At 44.0% G+C, this 20627-nt stretch overlaps 1 protein-coding gene across 1 annotated transcript in view; it reads left to right on the top strand.

The window, feature by feature from the left end:
* The window catches only part of CPPED1 (calcineurin like phosphoesterase domain containing 1), a 127537-nt gene that overhangs the window by 83127 nt on the left and 23783 nt on the right, over positions 1–20627 (top strand). The window contains exon 3 of the mRNA XM_043914349.1: positions 11647–12069. Within this exon, the coding sequence (XP_043770284.1) occupies positions 11647–12069 (423 nt within the window). The remainder of the gene's footprint in view (positions 1–11646; positions 12070–20627) is intronic.

Below are 20627 nucleotides of genomic sequence, written 5' to 3'. Positions count from 1 at the left end.
GCTATCCTTCCCTGCACAGCTCAGGGGGCAGCAGCAGAGCCAGGGGCCTGAGGCTGAGATTAAGGAGGACACCAGGGAGTTCCACGATGACCTGAGGTCTCACATCCGTCCTCCTCACCTTATTACTGGGAGGGCTGGGTGGGGAGAGGGTTAGGGCTCAGAGACAGGCAGGTGAACACACGCCACACATTGGGCACTTAAGGCCCATTTATCTTACATATCTCATTTATCTTACAGCATCTCCATAAAGGAGGTGACAAAATTTCCATTTTAAGGGCTAGAGAACTGAGGCTGAGAAGGGATCCTGCCCAAAGGGCACCCCTCACAGAGGCAGACTCAATTCAGAGCCTACCTGTGCTTTGGCTTAAAATGCCAACTCCAGTATATAAGTGGAATCATATAATATTTGTCTTTTTGTCATTGGCAAGTTATCCTTAGCATAATGTCCTCAAGACTGTTCCAAGACTGTTCCATGTTGTAACTTACGTTAGAAGTCCCTTCCTTTTTAAAGCTGAATTGTGTGTATATCCCACATTCCAGTTATCTACTCATTCACTGATGGACATTTGGGTTTCCATGTTTTAACTATGGTGAATAATGCCTCTGTGAACACTGGTATACAGATATCTCTTCAAGACCATGCTTTCAACTTTGGGGGGCATATACCCAGTAGTGGAATTGCTGGATCATATGCTAATTCTATTTTTAAGTTTTTGAGGAGCCACCATACTGTTTTCCATAGCAGATGGACCACTTTATATTTCTAGTAACAATGTACAAAGTTAACAATTTCTCCACATCTTCAACACTTTTTACTTTTGGTTTTTTTGTTTGTTTGCTTGCTTGTTGTGACCATCTTAATGTATTTAAGGTGGTATCCCATTTTAGTTTTTATTTGCATTTCCCCAAAAGATGCTTGCTCCTTGGAAGAAATGCTATGACAAACCTATTAGACAGCATATTAAAAAGCAGAGACATTACTTTGCTGACAAAGGCCCATCTAGTCAAAGCTATGGTTCTCCAGTAGTCATGTATGGTTGTGATAGTTGGACCATAAAGAAAGCTGAGTGCCAAAGAATTAATGCTTTTGAACTGGGGTGTTAGAGAAGACTCTTGAGAGTCCCTTGGACTGCAAGGAGATCCAACCAGTCCATCCTAAAGGAAATCAATCGTGAATATTCATTGGAAGGATTGATGCTGAAGCTGAAGCTCCAATACTTTGACCACCTGATGGGAGGAACTGACTCATTGGAAAAGACCCTGATGCTGGGAAAGATTGAAGGCAGGAGAAGAAGGGGATGACAGAGGATGGGATGGTTGGATGGCATCACTGACTCGATGGACGTGAGTTTGAGCAAGATCCAGGAGTTGGTGATGGACAGGGAAGCCTGGTGTGCAGCAGTCCATGGGGTTGCAAAGAGTCAGACACGACTGAGTGACTGAGCCAACTGAACTGAATGACTAGTGATGTTGAGCATCTTTTCATGGGTTTATGGACCATTTTTGTATCCTCTTTGAAGGTGTTGCTTCAGTCCTTTACCTACTTTTGTGTCAGGTTGTTTGTTGTTGAGTTTTAGGAGTTATAGATATATTCTGGATATTGTGCCTTATCTGATACATAAGTTGAAAATATTTTCTACCATTCTTTAGGTTGCCTTTTTACTCTGTTGATGTCTTTTGATGTACAAAAGTTTTTGACTGTCATGAAGTCTAATTTGTCTGTTTTTTCTTATGTTACCTGTACCAATACATCAACTTTTATATTGGAAAAAAAAGCTTTTGATTTTCATCTCTAATCTGTTTCTTCCCTAGTGTTTTCCATGTCAATAAATGACATGGCTAAACTTCTAGTTGCTCAAATGTCTGGAAATTATGTTTGAATCCTTCTCTTTCATGTAGTCAATACAGCAAAGATTCCTCTAGTTTATACCTCCTAAATATCACTTAAATCCTTCTACTTATGCCTTCATTTCTTCGTTGCCAGTATATAGAAATAAAGTTAATTTTTATATGATGATTTTTCATACAATAACCAAGCTAATTTCCCTCATCAATTTTAGAAGGCTTTTTTCTTTCAAGATTTCTTGGGATTTTTCTATGGAGATAGTCATATCTTCTGAGAATAGATGGTTTTATTTCTTCTTTTCCAATCTGTATGCTTTTTATTTATTTTTTCTTACCATATTACACTAGTTAGCACTTCCAACATGATGTTGCACACAAGTGGTGAGAGCAGACATTCTTGCCTGGTTCCTAGTTATAAAGCACTAAAGTATATGTTAGCCTTAGGTTTCTTTTTTTACAGATGTCCTTTATCAAGTGAAGGATGTTTATTTCTCTTCAGCTCAGAGGTTTTATCAATGTATTTTAAGGCTGATCTGAAGACAGCAAGATAGTCTCTTCTTTGATGACTACTGACAATAATTAGTTACACATTTCATAGTACCACATCATGTTAAAAATTCGAAGTCAATAAATGGTACAAATAGTATTTTGTTATGATTTTTATAATGTTCTTTACCTCCTGGTTTAATTTTCATTTATTGCATTAAATCTTTAAGAAAGGTATTTTAAACATTATGGCTTTCCCCACTGCCCTTGCCAGTCCCAGGCAGAGTTATCCTCAGCATGCAGCAGGTGTGTGCTGACCTCAGAGTCTGTTCTGTCAGTAGGTCTCTGTGCCCACTTCTCAGCAGATGCCCCTCATCCAGTTCCAGCCCAGAACAAGCCTTCTCCTCCTCTCTTTGAGTCATTTTTTTACAGTTCTTCCTTGGTCAGAGCCTTTTATTTTCCTACCTCACTCCCTGTCTTCTTGGTAAAGCACAGAGCCTTGCTTAGTAAACATCTCACGGGCGCTCTGCATCCTTGGCCAGGTTTCCGTTTTTTTCTCCTCCTGGGGCTCGTGAGGTTTGGCTTTGGGCTTTGCTACGATATTATGACTTTTTTAGGAAGCTGTGCTAAGGTGTGCTATAAGCTATGTTAATTCTAAGGTGTTGTTGTTATTCTGACCCTAAACAAATTCTGATATCCACCAATGAGCATGTTTAGCATAATGCAGATGTTTTCATTCAACCTGGGTTTTTACCGTCTAGAATTTACTCTTTCACTTTGAAATTCTTACCTAAAAATTATTTATATTCCTGGAGAATGTTTTCATTCCTTCAGAAATGATTTTCTTTCCCCTTTTTGGCCACACTGCCTGGCTTCTAGAATCTTTGTTCTCCAACCAGGGATGGAACCCATGCCCCATGCAGTGGAAGCATGGAGTCCTAAGCACTGGACCTCCAGGGAAGTCCCAAAAAACGATTGCTATGTGTACACAGTTGGGTTACTGATAAAGAGGGAAGAATTAATACATTCAGGTCTGAGGGTGGAGGGAAGACAGATAACATTTTGCATACCTGTTTGTACCAAAGTCTAGAATCATCATGGTAGGAATTCTTACAGCTTCCCTGAGGTGTGGGGATTTTCATTCCCATTTCTCACATGATGAGGCCAAGGCTCAGAGGACCTGGGTGACTCAGTCAAGGCCACACAAGGCTCTTGTAAAGAGCAAAAGCCAAGGTCCAAACCCAAGAGTCATAGACTCCACATCAATACATTGCCTCCAGGTGGGAGTATAGAAAGTTCTGAAAAAGCTGCACAAGAGAGGCTCATCTTTTTTTTTTCTCTTCAAACTTTAAACTTTTTATTTTGTATTGGGGTATCATTTTAGTTCAGTCACTCAGTTGTGTCCTATTCTTCACAATCCCATGGACTGCAGCACGCCAGGCTTCCCTGTCCATCACCAACTCCTGGAACTCGCTCAAACTCTTGTCCATCGAGTCGGTGATGCCATCCAACCATCCCATCCTCTGTCATGCCCTTCTCCTCTTGTCTTCAATCTTTCCCAGAATCAGCATCTTTTCCAAAGAGTCAGCTCTTCACATCAGGTGGCCAAAGGATTGGAGCTTCAGCATCAGTCCTTCCAATGAATATTCAGGACTGATTTTCTTTAGGATGGATTGGTTTGATCTCCTGGTAGCCTAAGGAACTCGCAAGAGTCTTCTCCAACACCACAGTTCAAAAGCATCAATTCTTTGGTGCTCAGCTTTCTTTACGGTCCAACTCTCACATTCATACATGACTACTGGAAAAACCATAGCTTTGACTAGATGGACCTTTGTCGGCTAAGTAATGTCTCTGCTTTTTAATATGCAGTCTAGGCTGGTCATAGCTTTTTTTCCAAGGAGCAAGTATCTTTTAATTTCATGGCTGCAGTCACCATTTGCAGTGATTTTGGAGTCCAAGAAAATAAAGTCTGTCACTGTTTCCATTGTTTCCCAATCAGTTTGCCATGAAATGATGGGCCCAGATGCCATAGTCTTCATTTTTTGAATGTTGAGTTTTAAGCCAGCTTTTCATTCTCCTCTTTCACTTTCATCAGAGGCTCTTCAGTTCCTGTTCACTTTCTGCCATCAGTGTGGTGTCATCTGAATATCAGAGGTTATTGATATTTCTCCCAGCAATCTTGATCCCAGCTTGTGCTTCATCCAGCCCAGCATTTCACATGATGTACTCTGCATATAAGTTAAATAAACAGGGTGACAATATATAGTCTTTACATACTCCTTTTCCAATTTGGAACCAGTCCATTGTTCCGTGTCCAGTTCTGACTGTTGCTTCTTGACTTGCATACAGATTTCTCAGGACACAGGTAAGGTGGTTTGGTATTCCCATCTCTTTAATCCACACAGTTTGTTGTGATCCACACAGTCAAAGGCTTTAGCATAGTAAATGAAACAGAGGTAGATGTTTTTTTCTGAAATTCTCTTGCTTTTTCGATGATCCAGTGGATGTTGGCAATTTGATCTTTGGTTTCTCTGCCTTTTCTAAATCCAGCTTGAACATCTGGAAGTTCTCGGTTCACGTACAGTTGTAGCCTAGCTTGGAGAATTTTGAGCATTACTTTGCTCATTTGTGAGATGAGTATGATTGTGTGGTAGTTTGAACATTCTTTGGCATTGACTTTATAGAGACTGGAGTGAAAACTCACCTTTTCCAGTCCTGTGGCCACTGCTGAGTTTTCCAAATTTGCTGACATATTAAGTGCAGCACTTTCACAGCATCATCTTTAAGAATTTGAAATAGCTCAACTGGAATTCCATCACCTCCACTAACTTTGTTCATAATAATGCTTCCTAAGGCCCACTTGACTTCGCACCCCAGAATGTCTGAGTGATCATACCATCATGGTTATCTGCATCATGAAGGTCTTCTGTGTATTCTTGCCACCTCTTCTTAATATCTTCTCCTTCTGTTAGGTCCATACCATTTCTGTCCTTTACTGTGCCCATCTTTGCATGAAATGTTCCCTTGGTATCTCTAATTTTCTTGAAGAGATCTCTAGTCTTTCCCATTCTATTGTTTTCCTCTATTTCTTTGCATTGATCACTGATGAAGGCTTTCTTATCTCTCTTTGCTGTTCTTTGAAACTCTGCATTCCGATGGGTATCTTTTCTTTTCTCCTTTGCCTTTTGCTTCTCTTCTTTTCTCAGCTATTTGTGAGGCCTCCTCAGACAACCATTTTGCCTTTTTGCATTTCTTTTTCTTGGAGATGATTTTGATCACTGCCTCCTGTACAATGTTATGAACCTCCGTCCGTAGTTCTTCAAGCACTCTTGTCTATCAAATCTAATTCCTTGAATCTATTTGTCACTTCCACTGTATAATCGTAATGGATTTGATTTAGGTCATACCTAAATGGGTTGGGAAGATCCCCCAGAGAAGGGAAAGGCTACCCACTCCAGTGAACTGAGAACTTCCAGATGTTCAAGCTGGATTTAGAAAAGGCAGAGGAACCAGAGAGCAAATTGCCAACATCCATTTGATCATAGAAAAAGCAAGAGAATTTCAGGTTGCAAAGAGTCGGACACAACTGAATGACTATTACCTTCACTTTCCTTTGGAATATCCTAGTTGTTTTCCCTACTTTTTTCAAATTACGTCTGAATTTGGCAATAAGGAGTTCGTGATCTGAGCCACAGTCAGCTCCTGGTCTTGTGCTGACCATATAGAGCTTCTCCATCTTCGGCTGCAATGAATATAATCAGTCTGACTTTGGTATTGACAATCGGATGATGTCCATGTGTAGAGTCGTCTCTTTTGTTGTTGGAAGATGGTGTTTGCTATGACCAGTGTGTTCTCTTGGCAAAACTCTATTGGCCTTTGCCCTGCTTCATTTTGTACTCCAAGGCCGTACTTGCCTGTTACTCCAGGTATCTCTTGACTTCTTGCTTTTGCATTCCAGTTCCATATGATGAAAAGGACATCTTTTTTTCATATTAGTTCTAGAAGGTCTTGTAGGTCTTCATAGAACTGTTCAACTTCAGCTTCTTCGGCATTAGTGGTTGGGGCATAGACTTGGATTACTGTGATATTGAATGGTTTACCTTGGAAACAGAGATCATTGTGTTGTTTTTGAGATTGCATCCAAGTACTGCATTTCAGACCTTTTGTTGACTATGAGGGCTACTCCCTTTCTTCCAAGGGATTCTTGCCAACAGTGGTAGATATAATGGTCATCTGAATTAAATTTGCCCATTCCAGTCCATTTTAGTTCACCAATTCCTAACTTGTCACTCTTCGTTCTTGCCATCTCCTGTTTGACCACTTCCAATTTGTCTTGATTCATGGACCTAACATTCCAGGTTCCTATTGAATATTGTTCTTAACAGCATTGGACTTTATTTCCATCACCAGTCACATCCACAACTGCCCATTCTTTTCACTTTGGCTCCGTCTCTTCATTCTTTCTGGAGCTATTTCTCTGCCCTTCTCCAGTAGCATATTGGGCACCTACTGACCTGGGGAGTTCATCTTTCAGTGTCATATCGTTTTGCCTTTTCATACTATGCATGGGGTTCTCAAGGCAAGAACACTGAAATGTTTTATCAGTCCCTTCTCCAGTGGACCACATTTTGACAGAACTCTCCACCATGACTTGTCTGTCTTGGGTGGCCCTACATGGCATGGCTCATAGTTTCATTGAGTTAGATAAGGCTGTGACCCATGTGATAAGCTTGGTTATTTTTTTGTGATTGTGGTTTTCATTCTGTCTGCCCTCTGATGGAAAAGGATAAGAGGTGGTATTGGGGTATAGCTGATTAACAGTGTTGTGATAGTTTCAGGTGGACAGCTGGAGGACTCAGCCATACATAGACATGTATCCATTCTCCTCCCAGTCCCCCTCTCATCCAGGAGGGCACATAACATTGAGTAGAGTTCCATGTGCTATACAATAGGTCATTGTAGGTTATCCATTTTTAACATTGCAGTGTGTACATGACCGTGCCAAACTCCCTAATTATCCCTTCCCCCTGGCAATCACAAGTTCATTTTCTAAGTCTTTGAGTGTTTCTGTTTGTAAGTTCATTTGTGTCATTTCTTTTTAGATTCCAAGTAAAAGGAACGTCATACAATATTTCTCCTTCTTGGTCTGACTTGTTTTGTTTAATATGACACTCTCTGTTTTCATCCATGTTGCTACAAATCGCATTATTTCATTCTGTTTTATGACTAATATTCCATTGTGTGTGTGTATATACACACACCACATCTTCCTTATCCATTGAGAGGCTCGTTTCTGATTGAGGGGATCCAGGGAAGATGGGCTTCATGTGTTTTAACAGGTTTTTGGAGATTATTTGTTATTGTCCAAGAGCAGCATCCTTTTGGAGTTTGGAAACAGACACTATTATTATGTATATTTCACAGCTATTGAAACATACCTATTATTATGTATAATTCACAGCTCTTCACTATAAATTGCTTTCTAGACAAGGCCTCCTTTCCAAGTTTTGAATCAAGTCGTTTGTTTGAGGTGCTCACTTTGAACTTCTCTGTGCATGGTCATTAGCTGCGTAAACATTCTTTGTGTCTGGCTTAGGCCGTGTGTGAAGCACTGTGATGAAATGTCTTTTGAAAATCAAGAAGGGGAGAGATTCTGCACTCCAGTGTATTATAAAGTCCTCGTCCTGTGGATCAGGATGCTATAATGAGAGCCCACACTCATAGCTGGAGCGCCAAGTTCAAGTCCCTCACTGGTTGTCAACTGAGTTAGTACTCGAACAGTTTTTAGAATGGTGCCTGGCCTGGAGTAAGCACTCAGTAGATATTGGCTAGTATTGAGCGTCAGAAAATATCCCCCAGTCAATGGAAAGGAGGCAGTTGTGGTGGCTTTGGAGTCTTTTAGGAAAGGGGTTATGAAAAGTAGTGATAAATTGCTCTTGATTCATAGAGTCCTTTTGAGATGGTTTATCTCATTCGAAGTCATAAAGGATTCATCCTCTGTAACCAACAGTCTGTTCAGCTGGGTAAAGAACTGACCACTGGGGTCTTAGAGGGCCTTAGAATCAACACAGCGCAGTCCAGGGTCAGCTAAAGAAGCACCATCAGTCAATGGCCTCTTCAAATCAGGAGCCTCAGGGTCAGGCCAGACTAGTGACGAGGCAGATGCTGGCTACAGGCAAATCCCCAGCACCACCAACGGAGAGGCTTCCTGGTCCCCAGTGCCAGGCAGGACCTGCTCTTCTCCTCACCTGAGCTCTTACTGTGGGTCAGCCAGCCTTTCTCCAGAAAATTCCACTCACCCCAAGATTGGGGTCCGCTGGAAATACAGCCACCTGACTGGCCTCCCCTGAATCTTCTTTCATCCTTAGGATCCCGGAGCTAAGGATTTTTTAAAAATTCTTTAAAAAAAGAGAAAAGAAAATAATAAGCTTTTAAAATTCTAATTCTTTTTTTAAAATTTATTTATTTTGGGCTGTGCTGGAACTTTGTTGCTACGCAGGCTTTTCTCTAGTTGTGGGGAGCAGGGGCTACTCTCTGTTGCGATGTGAGGGTTTCTCAGTGTGATGGCCTCTCTTGTTGCAGAACACAGGCTCTAGGGCACACAGGCTTCAGTAATTGTAGCACATCAGCTCAGTAGTTGCAGTTACCAGCCTCTAGAGCACAGGCTAAATAGTTGTCAGGCACAGGCTTAGTTGTTCCACAGCATGTGGAATATTCCCAGACCAGATATCAAGCCCATGTCTCCGGCATCAGCAGGCAGATTCTTTACCCCTGAGCCACCACAGAAGCCCTAAAATTTAATTCTTTTTTAAAATGAAAATGATACATAAGCTTGCACAAAGTGAGGAAGAAAGGAAGGAACTATTAAAATATAGTATAAAGGGTTTTAAACCAAATATGAAAGTTACCTTCACTTCCCACTTCTGTTTCCTAGCTTTAACTGGAGTTAATACTTTCCTTTGTATCTTTGGAAAAGTTCTATCCATAAGATACGAATATGTATAAAAAACATGTGTAATTCTTACCCCTCCATGTCTTTCTTTTTAAATTTAATTTATATTACAGATCTTTCCAGAACATCAATATAGATCCACCTGTTTCTTTTTTTAAAATGTATTTTATTAGGATTAAACTTAAAAATATTTCTGTGAGATATGGGAATTCTGAACTCTGAAGCATCTAACAACATAGCTAAAAGTAAGTGAACACCAGACTTGGCAGAATTATAAGGAGAAATGCATTGATCCATAATTACAGTGGTGACCTAACCAAGTCTTTCAGAAACTGATACAGATTCAATAGGCCAAAAGCAAAGAATAATGACATAGGAGATTTGAATCACCCCATCAACACATTTGATTGAGTGGAAATATGAGGGACTCCATGTTCAACGGTTAGAGAATGCACATTCTTTACATACTCTCATGGGATATTTAGAAAAACAGGCCTATACTTGGCCATAAAGGAAATCTCAGGGCTTCCCAGGTGGCTTAGTGGTAAAGAATCCACCTGCCAAGCAGGAAATGCGGGTCTGAACTCTGGGTTGAGAAGATCCCCTAGAGGAGGAAATGACAACCCACTCCAGTATTCTTGCCTGGGAAATCCCTTAGCGTCACAGAGAGTCAGACATGATTTAGCAACCTAACAGCAAAGGAAATTTCACTACTGCTAATCTCCCTGTGGTTGTAATTGCTGAAATGACTGTCTTTCCCCTCTCTTTCTTGCCTGAGGTGGTTCTGTGTGTGTGTGTGTGTGTGTGTGTGTGTGTGTCTAAGTCATGTCAGACTCTTTTGTGACCCCATGGAGGTCGGTAGCCCAACAGGCTCTGAGTTAGTTCTAGCAGTTCCTATTTCACATCTGCCCATTTTCTGACTTTCTAGACTATACCCCTGCTTTATGGTCTTGGCTGTAATTGCCTTGTAAAGATTTTTCTGCTTTCTTTTTAATTCATGTTGGAAATGGAATGTGGGGTATAATTTTCATCTGCTCATGGCAGGAGTTTTCAGGTGAGTTTTTAATCATCCCTTGTGAAAGTGAGCTGCTCTCTTTCACTGTTTCTCTTTTGCTGTCTTTGCAGGATGCAGAGCTTATTCCTGAGGACTATCAGAAATTCTGTTCTTTCCCCACTCTAGTTTTCTCAATCATTTTTAGTAATATCTGATACAGATGGGTGTGCTGCTGTAATTTACTTGACAGAATATCTGACTGACCAGTTTGAAAGGAAGGGTTTGTGTCTCTGACTCACACCTCACCCGGGTAACTAAGTCAGTACCTCACACATCGTGGGTACTCGATAAATATTTGTTGAATAAATTAGCACAAAAAGAAACAGATCTGAGGTTAAATTGGTCATTTCAAAACCCATTTATTAAGGCTTTAAAACATTATTACAGGGAGTGTGGAAGCCAGGAAGCTGAGGGAGGGGGGAACCTCACTCTTTGTCCAAACAGTCATCTCCATGATGACTCTGGAGTCCCAGGGGAATGTGCTTCACCTTAGGGCACTGAGCCCCTGCACTCTTAGACACTATTGTGTGTGTGTGTGTGTGGTAAGTCACTTCAGTTGTATCCAACTCTTTGCAACCCTATGGACTGTAGCCTGCCAGGCTCCTCTGTCCATGGGATTCTCCAGGCAAGAGTACTGGAGTGGGTTGCCATGCCTTCCTCCAAGGGATCTTCCCAACCCAGGGATCGAACCTGTGTCTTTCTGCGGCTCCTGCACTGCAGGCAGACTCTTTACCACTGAGCTACCCGGGAAGCTCCTAGACAACTGTCAGTAGAATATAAAATACGTCTTCCTCCATAAGAGGGAGGTTTGGCAGGATGCACAGGCCAGTTGATGTAGCCATTTGGATTCAAAAATTTTTCCCATAAAGATGGTCACACAGTCTGCAGGGTCATGTGTATTAGGAAAAAAAAAGAAAACTTAAATACCTATTGTTGGAGATTAGCATTCACAACTGTGTCCACACACCTCAGGGGTGCATTTGATGATCCATTGAAGCAGGGCAGAAACTGTTTCCATTTATTTTCTAAATAAAAGATGGAAATTCAGCTTCACTAATATTTACAATTAGAACGAGCCCGCACCATCAGCTCAGTCAGCAATCTTGGGTCCGGTGGCCACCTAGCTGCTGAATGTCCATGGGAAGGGGGACGGAGGTTCCCCACCTCACATGTTGATTTGTCTTTAGCATGACTGCTGTTTGCAGTTTCCATGGGTCCCGTTGAGTGGATTTCTGGATTATTCTCTTATTTGACTTTGGGAAAGGCACGAACAGCCTCGGCCGTTTCAGAACGGGGCCCTCTCTTGCAGGCCGGCCCTGGCGGAAGGAGCAGACCGAGGACCTGCAGCAGGTGCTCAGGACCGTGGACAGCGACATCCCGCTGGTGCTGGTCAGCGGCAACCACGACGTGGGCAACGCCCCCACCCCCGAGACCATCGCGGAGTTCCAGCGGACTTGGGGAGACGACTACTTCAGCTTCTGGGTCGGGGGTGTCCTGTTCCTAGTTCTCAACTCCCAGTTCCTGTACGACGCGTCCAGGTGCCCCGCCCTGAAGCGGGAGCAGGACCGCTGGCTGGAGCAGCAGCTGCGCAGCGCGGGGCAGCGCGCCTGCCGGCACGCCGTGGTCTTCCAGCACATCCCGCTCTTCCTGCAGAGCATCGGCGAGGACGACGACTACTTCAACCTCACCAAGTCCGTGCGGAAGGAGATGGCAGACAAGTTCGTGGAGGCAGGTAGGCCCGGGGCTGCGGGGAGGGAGGGGGTGCGGGGGGGGGGGGCGTAGAGCCCGGTCTGGAGAGGAGGCGTCCGGATCCTTCTCCAGGCCAAGGGGAGCGAGGGCGGGGCCTTGGACCGAACTGGGTTCTCACCCAGCTCTGCCACTCCTGGCCGTGTGACCTTAGCCTGCAAACCTCAACTTCTTCGTCTGTCAGGAACAGCAGAGGCAGCTCTCGCAGGATGGCTGTGACGCTTCAGTGAGAAGACGCCCCGACCGCGTTAGAGCAGCCCCCTAGCTGAGGGCTGAGTTGTAACTGCTCACTGCTGAGAATGGGGACCCTGAAGGGTGGGGGTATGGGAGGGGTGTCTGAGTGTGGCTGTGGGTGCCCCAGGCGGAGGAAGAAGCCAGGGTTATCTTTTCTCATTACTCTGGGAAGCAGAAATTTGCCCAGGGGCAGACGACGTTTAAGAGCCACACTTCCTACCAGTATCAGATGAAACCCAGGGAAATCCTGGGATGTGGCAGGTTGGGGAGCCTCATTCCTGTTCCTTTATGAAGTGGACTGAGTTCTCATCCAGAAGCAGGCGAAGAAATCTATTTAGTCTGATCTTACCCTGCTGTGAATTTTAAGCTAATCACACACATGACATGTACCCATGTGCATGCACACACACCCAAAATGAAGATGCCCTACCACCGGAGATCTCCAGTTCCGATGGCCCATGTGCCTCGCCAGCCCACACAGCTCATTTCTCCTCCTGGGAGCCCCTGCAGTTTTCCTCTCCTGAGAAGTGGCACATTCTCAGCTGATTCCCTGCGTTACCAGTGACTTGGCAGGATTCCAGTTGTGACAACTGTTGTGTCTCTTGTTTTGGCTCTAATGCCTCCTTTCAGATCCTTCCAAGAGTGTACTTCATCAAATTCTTCTAAAATTTAAATATATTCTTTTATTTGCTAGGGTGTAGGGAGAAGGAAGTGGTCTGACCCAGTAGCAAACATTCATTAAAAAAAAAAAAAAATCCCTATCTAGTGGGAAGCTGCTATATAACACAGGGAGCCCCGCCTGGGGTTTTGTGATGACCTGGAGGGGTGGGAAGCTCAAGAAGAAGGAGATAGATATATATATATATAAAATTATGACTCATTCACCTTGTTGTATGGCTGAAACCAACACAACATTATAAAGCAGTTATCCTCCAATTAAAATAAATAAGATCAGGAAAAAAGGGAAAAGATAAAAATAGTACCTCACAATAAACTTTAGCCCCCCAGGCTCCTCTGTTCATGGGATTTCCCAGGCAAGAATGCTAGAGTGGGTAGCCATTCCCTTCTCCAGGGGATCTTCCCCACCCAGGGATTGAACTAGGGTCTCCTGTGTTGGCGTGTGGATTCTTTACCATCTGAGCCACCAGGGAAGCCTGTATAATTATGACTCATTCGTGTTGTTGTGTGGCAGAAACCAGTACAACATTGTAAAGCAATTATCTTCCAATTAAGATAAAATAAGATTAGGAAAAAGGGGGGGAAATAAAAACACTACCTCACAATAAAAGCTTTTATGACATGAAAAAAAAAAAACTCCTGACACTCTTTTCATCTTTGAGTGTTTAATGTGTTCACATTTACTTGCAGAAAGGACAATAGGCCCTTCTCTCTTTTCAAGACATTTTACAAAAAGCTTGCATAATTGGTGACATTTTCCAACTGTTCCATGGAGATGAAGTTGGAAAACTTCTATTAAGGCCTTTGAAATTTTCTGCCATGCTTGAGTTGGTGCAGGGAACCATTGCTGATGACAAGGAAATGAAGTGTCAAGATGGCAGCCGCACCCCCACGGAAACTGCTTTGTAACAGAGAGTAATGCCAGCGAGAGCGCTTCATGCCACTGAAACGATCCCTTTCATATCAAATGTTAAACCATGCAAATACCATCCCCGTGGCTGCTCTTTGTCCTCTGTCCTGGTCACCCACACCCTTGAGTGGCGTGTGGTTCTGGGTTTCTCATCCATCGTAGGACGAGCACGAGCAGCCCACAAACACCCCCAGATACTGAGAGCTGGAGACGCTTCCAAAGGGAGAGCCCCCCACCCCCCTGCAACATTCACAGGGCCTCCTCGAGGAAAGCCTGCTGCCCACCCACCAGGAACCCCAGACGGTGGCATCGAGTCTGGGATGTATCAGTCTCCTCAACCGTCAGGGCTGCAGCTCCCCCAAGCTCGGGGAGGGTTTGACGGTGCACCCAGAGCTGGTCTGTGTCTCAGGGGTGGGCTCCAATTGCCCCAGCTCACAGAGACTGGTATTCCAGCAGAACCGCATTTTATTAATTTGGAGCAAGGCTGAAACCGTCCACCTCACCCCAGCAAGGCAGTCTCTTCCTGTAGGCCGAGCAACATGGAAAGTCAAGTTATAATCAGGGTTATAATCTTGCTAAGCACGAGATAGAGCAGGGGAAGTAGTTTTCTTACTTGCTCTTTTTTTAAAAAATTGAAGTATAATTGATTTACAATGTTGTGTTAGTTTCAGGTACATAACATTGTGATTCAGTATCTTTGGGGTGTATACTCCATTATAAGTTACTGCAGGATATTGGATATAATTCCCTGTTCTATACAGTGTATCCTCATTACTTATCCCTTTTATATATAGTGGTTTATCTCTGTTAATCCCATACCCCCTAATTTGTCCCTCCCCCTTCCCTCCCCCCTTTTGTAACACACGTTTGTTTTCTGTGTCTGTAAGTCTGTTTTGCATATACATCCATTTGTATTATTTTTTAGATTCCATGTACATGTGATACCATATAGTCTTTGTCTTTCTCTAATTTCACTGGGCATGATAGTCTTTAGGTTCATTCACATTGCTGCTGATGGTAGTGTTTCTTTTCTATGGCTGAGTAATATTCCATTGTTTCTATGTGTGTGTTTGTGTTTGTATGTGTATGTATATGCCACGTCTTCTTAATTGAATCATCTGTTACTGGGCACTTGAGTTGCTTCTTACGTCTTGGCTGTTGTTAATAATCTTATCAGCTCTTAACGGCATCTGGCACAGGAACCCTAGTGGATTCATCTCTAGTTTCAGGCCTTGTTGCCCAGGAAGACTGATACCACCTGTGCCTTTAATCCTACCTCTTTAATATCTCTCCAGCCTGTCCGCTTCTTTAGGCCACCCCTGCCTGGCATCTGGGTTGTAGCAATAGTGCTGAGTTCCCGCCCCACTCTTGCTCCAGCCTGGTCCATTCTCCACCTATAGCCAGACGGGTGTGGAGCCCCACAGCAACTACCCTTCTGAGGCCCCTGACCCTCAGGATAAGACCTCACCCTTCACCACTGTCTCAGCCTCTTCCATTTTATCAGGCCAACGTCATCTCACCTTCTGCACAAGGTGTCCCCAGCCTCACCCACTGGGTTCTTCTCTAGCTTCCCTTGTTTCCAGTACATTTGTAGGTGTCGAAGCCCCCCTAGACTCTGAACTCCTTGAGTGCAGGGGAGGCCTGGCCCAGGTCTTAGCTCATAATGAATGCTTCATTGGTGTTTGTGGAAGGAGTGAAGAATTGAACCTCCACCTCAGGCTCCTTCCCTCGGTGGCCGACCGGCCCAGCTCATTTCTCTATTTAGCGCCCACCATGTGCCTGCTGGAAGGCCAGGTCCTGCTCCGTGGAACTCCTGCATGCAGCCTCTGCGTGGTGTGTTCCAAGTGTTGGGCAAGTGTTCTAAGTTTGGTCCTTCCATCTTGGGTGAGGCCATGCGTGTGACTGTGTTGTGACCCCCATACTTGCTTTCCAGGTTCACCTCACAGTCAGTTGCTCTCTCCCCGAGTGGCCCCTTGCTGTTCCACCAGGCAACCCCTTCATGTATGAACAGGCTGCTCTTCTTGTTCACTGGCCTTGCAATCTTCCCCTAGACCTGCTCAACCAGGGAGAAGCAGAAAGAAGGGTGCCCTTCCTGCAGTCACCTGCCAGTTGGCGTGGCTTCCCAAACCAGGCCCTTTGCCTAGTGACCTTTCAAACTCAGAACAAGCCACAGGCACCACTGGGCAGAGATAGAGATCAGATGTAGTCACAGCTCCATGGCAGCCTGCGAGACCTACTGGACTTGGGAGCTCGGGTAGGTGAATCTCCCCAGAAGATTCCATGGGGAATACAGGCCTCCACGACTCAGTGATGCAGGAGATCGCTTAGGTCACGGCCACGTGATTCTGGAACTCATTTCTGAAAGCCAGCAGTTCAAGTGACATTTTGTGAAATTCATTAACTTAAAGACCATGATCAAACTGGGGGTGATGATGACAGATGGTATTTAATACTGCCTCCAGCTTTTTTATCCCCCACAGCAATATTATTCCCTAATACTATTTCAGTCTCATTTATCTCCATGTGCTAAAATGCCAGTCCTCAAAAATATGTCAAAAGCTCATCAGAATATCGGGGTAGTTTTTAATTATGATAATTGTGTTGTTATAAAATATCCTTTTAAAGAGCACACCCCTCCTGAAACCACCACTTGGAGGTAACACCCAGCTTCCTTCCAGCGAGCTTAATGAATAATTCTGAATCATTGTGTGGGATGAATAAATGATTTAATAATGAGCATCAACAATCATCTCACATTGTGGCATTAATTTCCTAAATGGGATGAGGTAAATGAGGAGGAGGGGTGTTACTATACAACGGGCCACCATGTGTGTAGGGATGCGCTCTCTGAATCAAAGCCTTGAGCTTCCAAGCTCAGGTTGCCCTAGAAACGGATGCATTCTGTTTCTCCTTTTGAAGCTCAAAAAAAAAAAAGTCTTTGTATGATCTGGAAAAGTTGTCAATAGCCAGGACAAATAAACAGTTATCAGGGCAGGACAGTCGCACAGGTGTGAAGCGGCACCATTATTTCCCATCTTCTTTCGTTCTGCCTGAGGATAGTTAATTTCATCACTTCCACGGGATGTAGAAATTGGTCTTCCCTTTGCTTCACCTTGGGGCTTCCCTTGTGGCTCAGCTGATAAAGAATCTGCCTGCACTGCGGGAGACCTGGGTTCGATCCCTGGGTTCGGAAGATCCCCTGGTGAAGGGAAAGGCTACCCACTGCAGTATTCTGGCCTGGAGAATTACCTGGACTGTATAGCCTGTGGGCTCACAAAGAGACATGACTGAGAGACTTTCACTTTCACTTTCTTTCACTTAATTCACCTGATACTTCCTTGGAGTTGCAAGGGCGGTAGATGATAGAATCTTAGTCGAGACTCTTGGCCATTGTCTGTATCCCTTATGCCTTTTTCAGCAGAGGGTTAATGTGTGACCCAGTTAATAACAGATTTCAATTTAAAAACTCAATCTTAAAAAAAAACAAAGTCTAGCTCTTTCACTGACCCTGCTTCCCTTGATGTCTTGATACCTTTTCTTTTCTCCATTCTCCACACAGAGATTAGAACTGTGTAGTAGAAAGCCCAGAGCGAATTTGGCAATTATGAAAAATTCCAATAAGTTGATCTTTCCTGTAAAAGTTAATGAGTAATTTCACAGAATTATAGTTTCATCTCTATTTATGCTTTAAAAAAAAAAAAAAACTGGAGAGAGAGATCTTAGCCCATGTAATATTATGGTTTTAGAATTTCAAAGTTTTAAAGAACAAAAAGGTCAGGTTTCCAGGGTCTGCTTCACAGGAAAAATGAAACATCAAACCCTGCTCTGACATCTAATCCTGGGTTGTATTGAAATTATTTCTTTCCATCCTGATTCCTCCGGAAAATGGAGTCCCAGCTTTGTTCATCTCTATAAGCCCAGCTCCTAGCCAAGATTATCACGTAGAAGCCATTCAGTAAGTAAACATGAAATTGAGTTAAACTTGATTCACATTTACCCATCAGTGGAAACATAGGTAATGTGCATATTATCTCTTAATCGGCATTTACCAGCAAGTTTGCCCTGCACATGGTCAAACAGTGAACATTTTGGGCTGTGGTCTCTGTAAAGTGAAAGTGTTCATTGTATCCAACTCTTTGTGACCCCCTGGACTGTAGCCCACCAGGTCCCTCTGTCCATGGGATTCTCCAGGCAAGAATATAGAGTGGGTTGCCATTCCCTTCTCCAAGGAATCTTCCCAACCCAGGTCTCCCGCACTGCAGGCGGATTCTTTACCAGCTGAGCCTCCAGGGAAGCCCTGCAGTCTCTGTAGCGACTACTCAACTTGGCCTCTGTGACGTGAAAATAGCCACCAGTGGTACCTCAGCAAATGAGTGTGACTGGATTCCAATAAAACTTTATTTACACAAACAGGAGGTGGGCCTGAAGGCCATAGATTTTCCATCCTTGGCTTAGAGAAATGTTCCCAGTACAGTGTGAGACCCTTTCTCTCCCCTGAGACCTTGTCAGCAATATGCACATGTCTCATTCCCATCTGCTTCAGGTGACCCCACTGTCACAACTGCCAGTTCACTGAAGACTCTGTCCAGAGGGAGCCCCAGATTCCTCAGTGGAGGGCCTGCCTGGGTGCAGCTCATCCTGCTGGAGGCCCAGGGTGTGGGGTGAGGGTGGGAGTGTTCCTGGGGCACCTAAATGCTTTTGTAATGTGTGTTAGGAGAAAACTGTAACTAGCTCATCAAGTGAAAGAAAAATAACATGCCAAGTAGCATGGGTAGTAGGCAGGGAAGGCCGAATTTGTGATGATGGTACAAGAGGTGATGGGTTCTCAAGGGTGGGGTGCCCGAGGCCCTATGACCTCACAGATCAGCGGGCAGGCTGTGGCTTCAGACAGACCTGCACTCAAGTCCTTTGGTGCCACTCCCCAACCGAGCCGTTATTGTTGCTTAGTCGCTAAGTCTTGTCTCACTGTTTGCGACCCCATGGACTGTAGCCCACCAGGCTCCTCTGTCCATGGGATTTCCCAGGCAAGGATACTGGAGTTGGTTGCCATTTTTCTTCTCCAGGGGATCTTCCAAACCCAGGGCTTAAACCCAGGTCTCCCGCATTGACAGACTCTTTACTGCTGAGCCACCAAGAAAGCCCATTCCCCAGTGAAGTGGCTTCCGTAATCTGTTGAACATCTTTCTGCCTTAGTTTAACTCCCATGTTAAATGGGGGCTACTCATCCCGACCTCACAGGTGTCTCTCACACAGGGTTGATATGAGAATCAGGTAAAGGGAGGCGTGTGTAAGAGCACGCAGCACCGCGCCTAGGATACAGCCTCTGCCTGTTGAAGGGCGGTGTCCTTATCTGACCCCGGACCAGAGTGTGCGCCCACAGCAAGCAATAGCTTTACCCGGGGGCTGGCAGGAGCGGGTAGCTCTTCTTGGGAGGGTGTTGGTGAGGGTGTACAAAGGAAGGAGAGGCACGTGGAGTGTGCGGACTTGCCTGCAGTGGGCCAAGATAACGTCACATGTTGGAAAAGGAAGAGGAATCAGCAGCTCTCTTCAGAATACAAACTAAGGAAGTGAAACTAGACAAGAAACCTCTTGGCTTCTGGGCTGTGCAGAAAGATAGACTGACTCAAGGAGGGTTTTCAGAATGAATGAGGAATACACACTTTTTGGTTTTGTAGTAAGTGCGTATTGGTTTAAGAGGTTGGGAGGCACTGATCTGGTAATTTACTAGATGGTAAATTCCTATGGAATTTAGTGAGAGGATTTGACTCTGCGTTTATTTTTTTTAAACACACACCTCCACCAGCTAATGTGCTGGTAAACACACCTTGGAAGGTGTAATCTCATAGTCAGATTTTTCTGAATCCAGGAAATGGATCCACGGGCAACGGCCATCATCAAACAGTGCTCTCTGTTTTTAATGCCCTAAAACAAAAACAAGCTATCTTAATGGTTCTTTTTTTAACTGACTTTCAAGTAAGAACTCAACAAGCAGTCCTTTTTTTGAGCATCTGTAGAATTCAGTTTCTGGGGGCATATCAGCTTGAGGAATTTTCACCCTCTTTAATTTACATTTGGTCTTGAATTCATCTTCCAGGTTGGTCTGCTTTATGTTCCAATCAGCTCACTGTAAAACCTCACGCTTTAGTCATTTGAGGTCTGTGTCCCCTTCACTATAAACCGAGATAGAAGACCAACTGCGGAAGCTGCATCTGGTGCAAAGTAATAGATTACATTTCTCACTTCGGAGGTATCCTTAACAGTTGGGCTAATTAAAGTTAAAATCAAATCCTGATGGTAAATATTTATAAATTGTGAATCTGGCATGCGTAAGTGTGTGCTGCTGGTTCCCGAAGTGAAGTCAAGCATCTGTCCACTCAGCAAATAGCTTGGGCCCAGTGCTGGGCACCTAGGACAGGAACGCACTCAACAGAGCACCATAGGTCACCCTCAAGCTGAAAATTCAAAATCTTGTTGGAAAACCCCATTGTGATGTTTCAAAAAGGAGCCACAAGTATAGGGGAAACAACCGTGTCTGTTTAAGCTTATGAAGTCAAAATATTATAGCTGTTTTTTAGGGGGAAGTCATGCTTTTAAAATAGCAATTAGTGTCATTTTCAAATGACCAGTGGGATTCCTGTGTAAAATTGAAATGTCCCTCACTTAGCTCAACACTCTTACTTCCTATACTAGTTTGAGTAATTTTTTTCTTTACTGGACTTGCT

Source organism: Cervus elaphus, chromosome 10 (genome assembly GCF_910594005.1).
Source record: "Cervus elaphus chromosome 10, mCerEla1.1, whole genome shotgun sequence".
In the NCBI taxonomy this organism is placed as follows: Eukaryota; Metazoa; Chordata; class Mammalia; order Artiodactyla; family Cervidae; genus Cervus; species Cervus elaphus.
The sequence above is the reverse complement of the archived record's forward strand: the minus strand, read 5'-3'. Positions and strand labels throughout refer to the sequence as shown.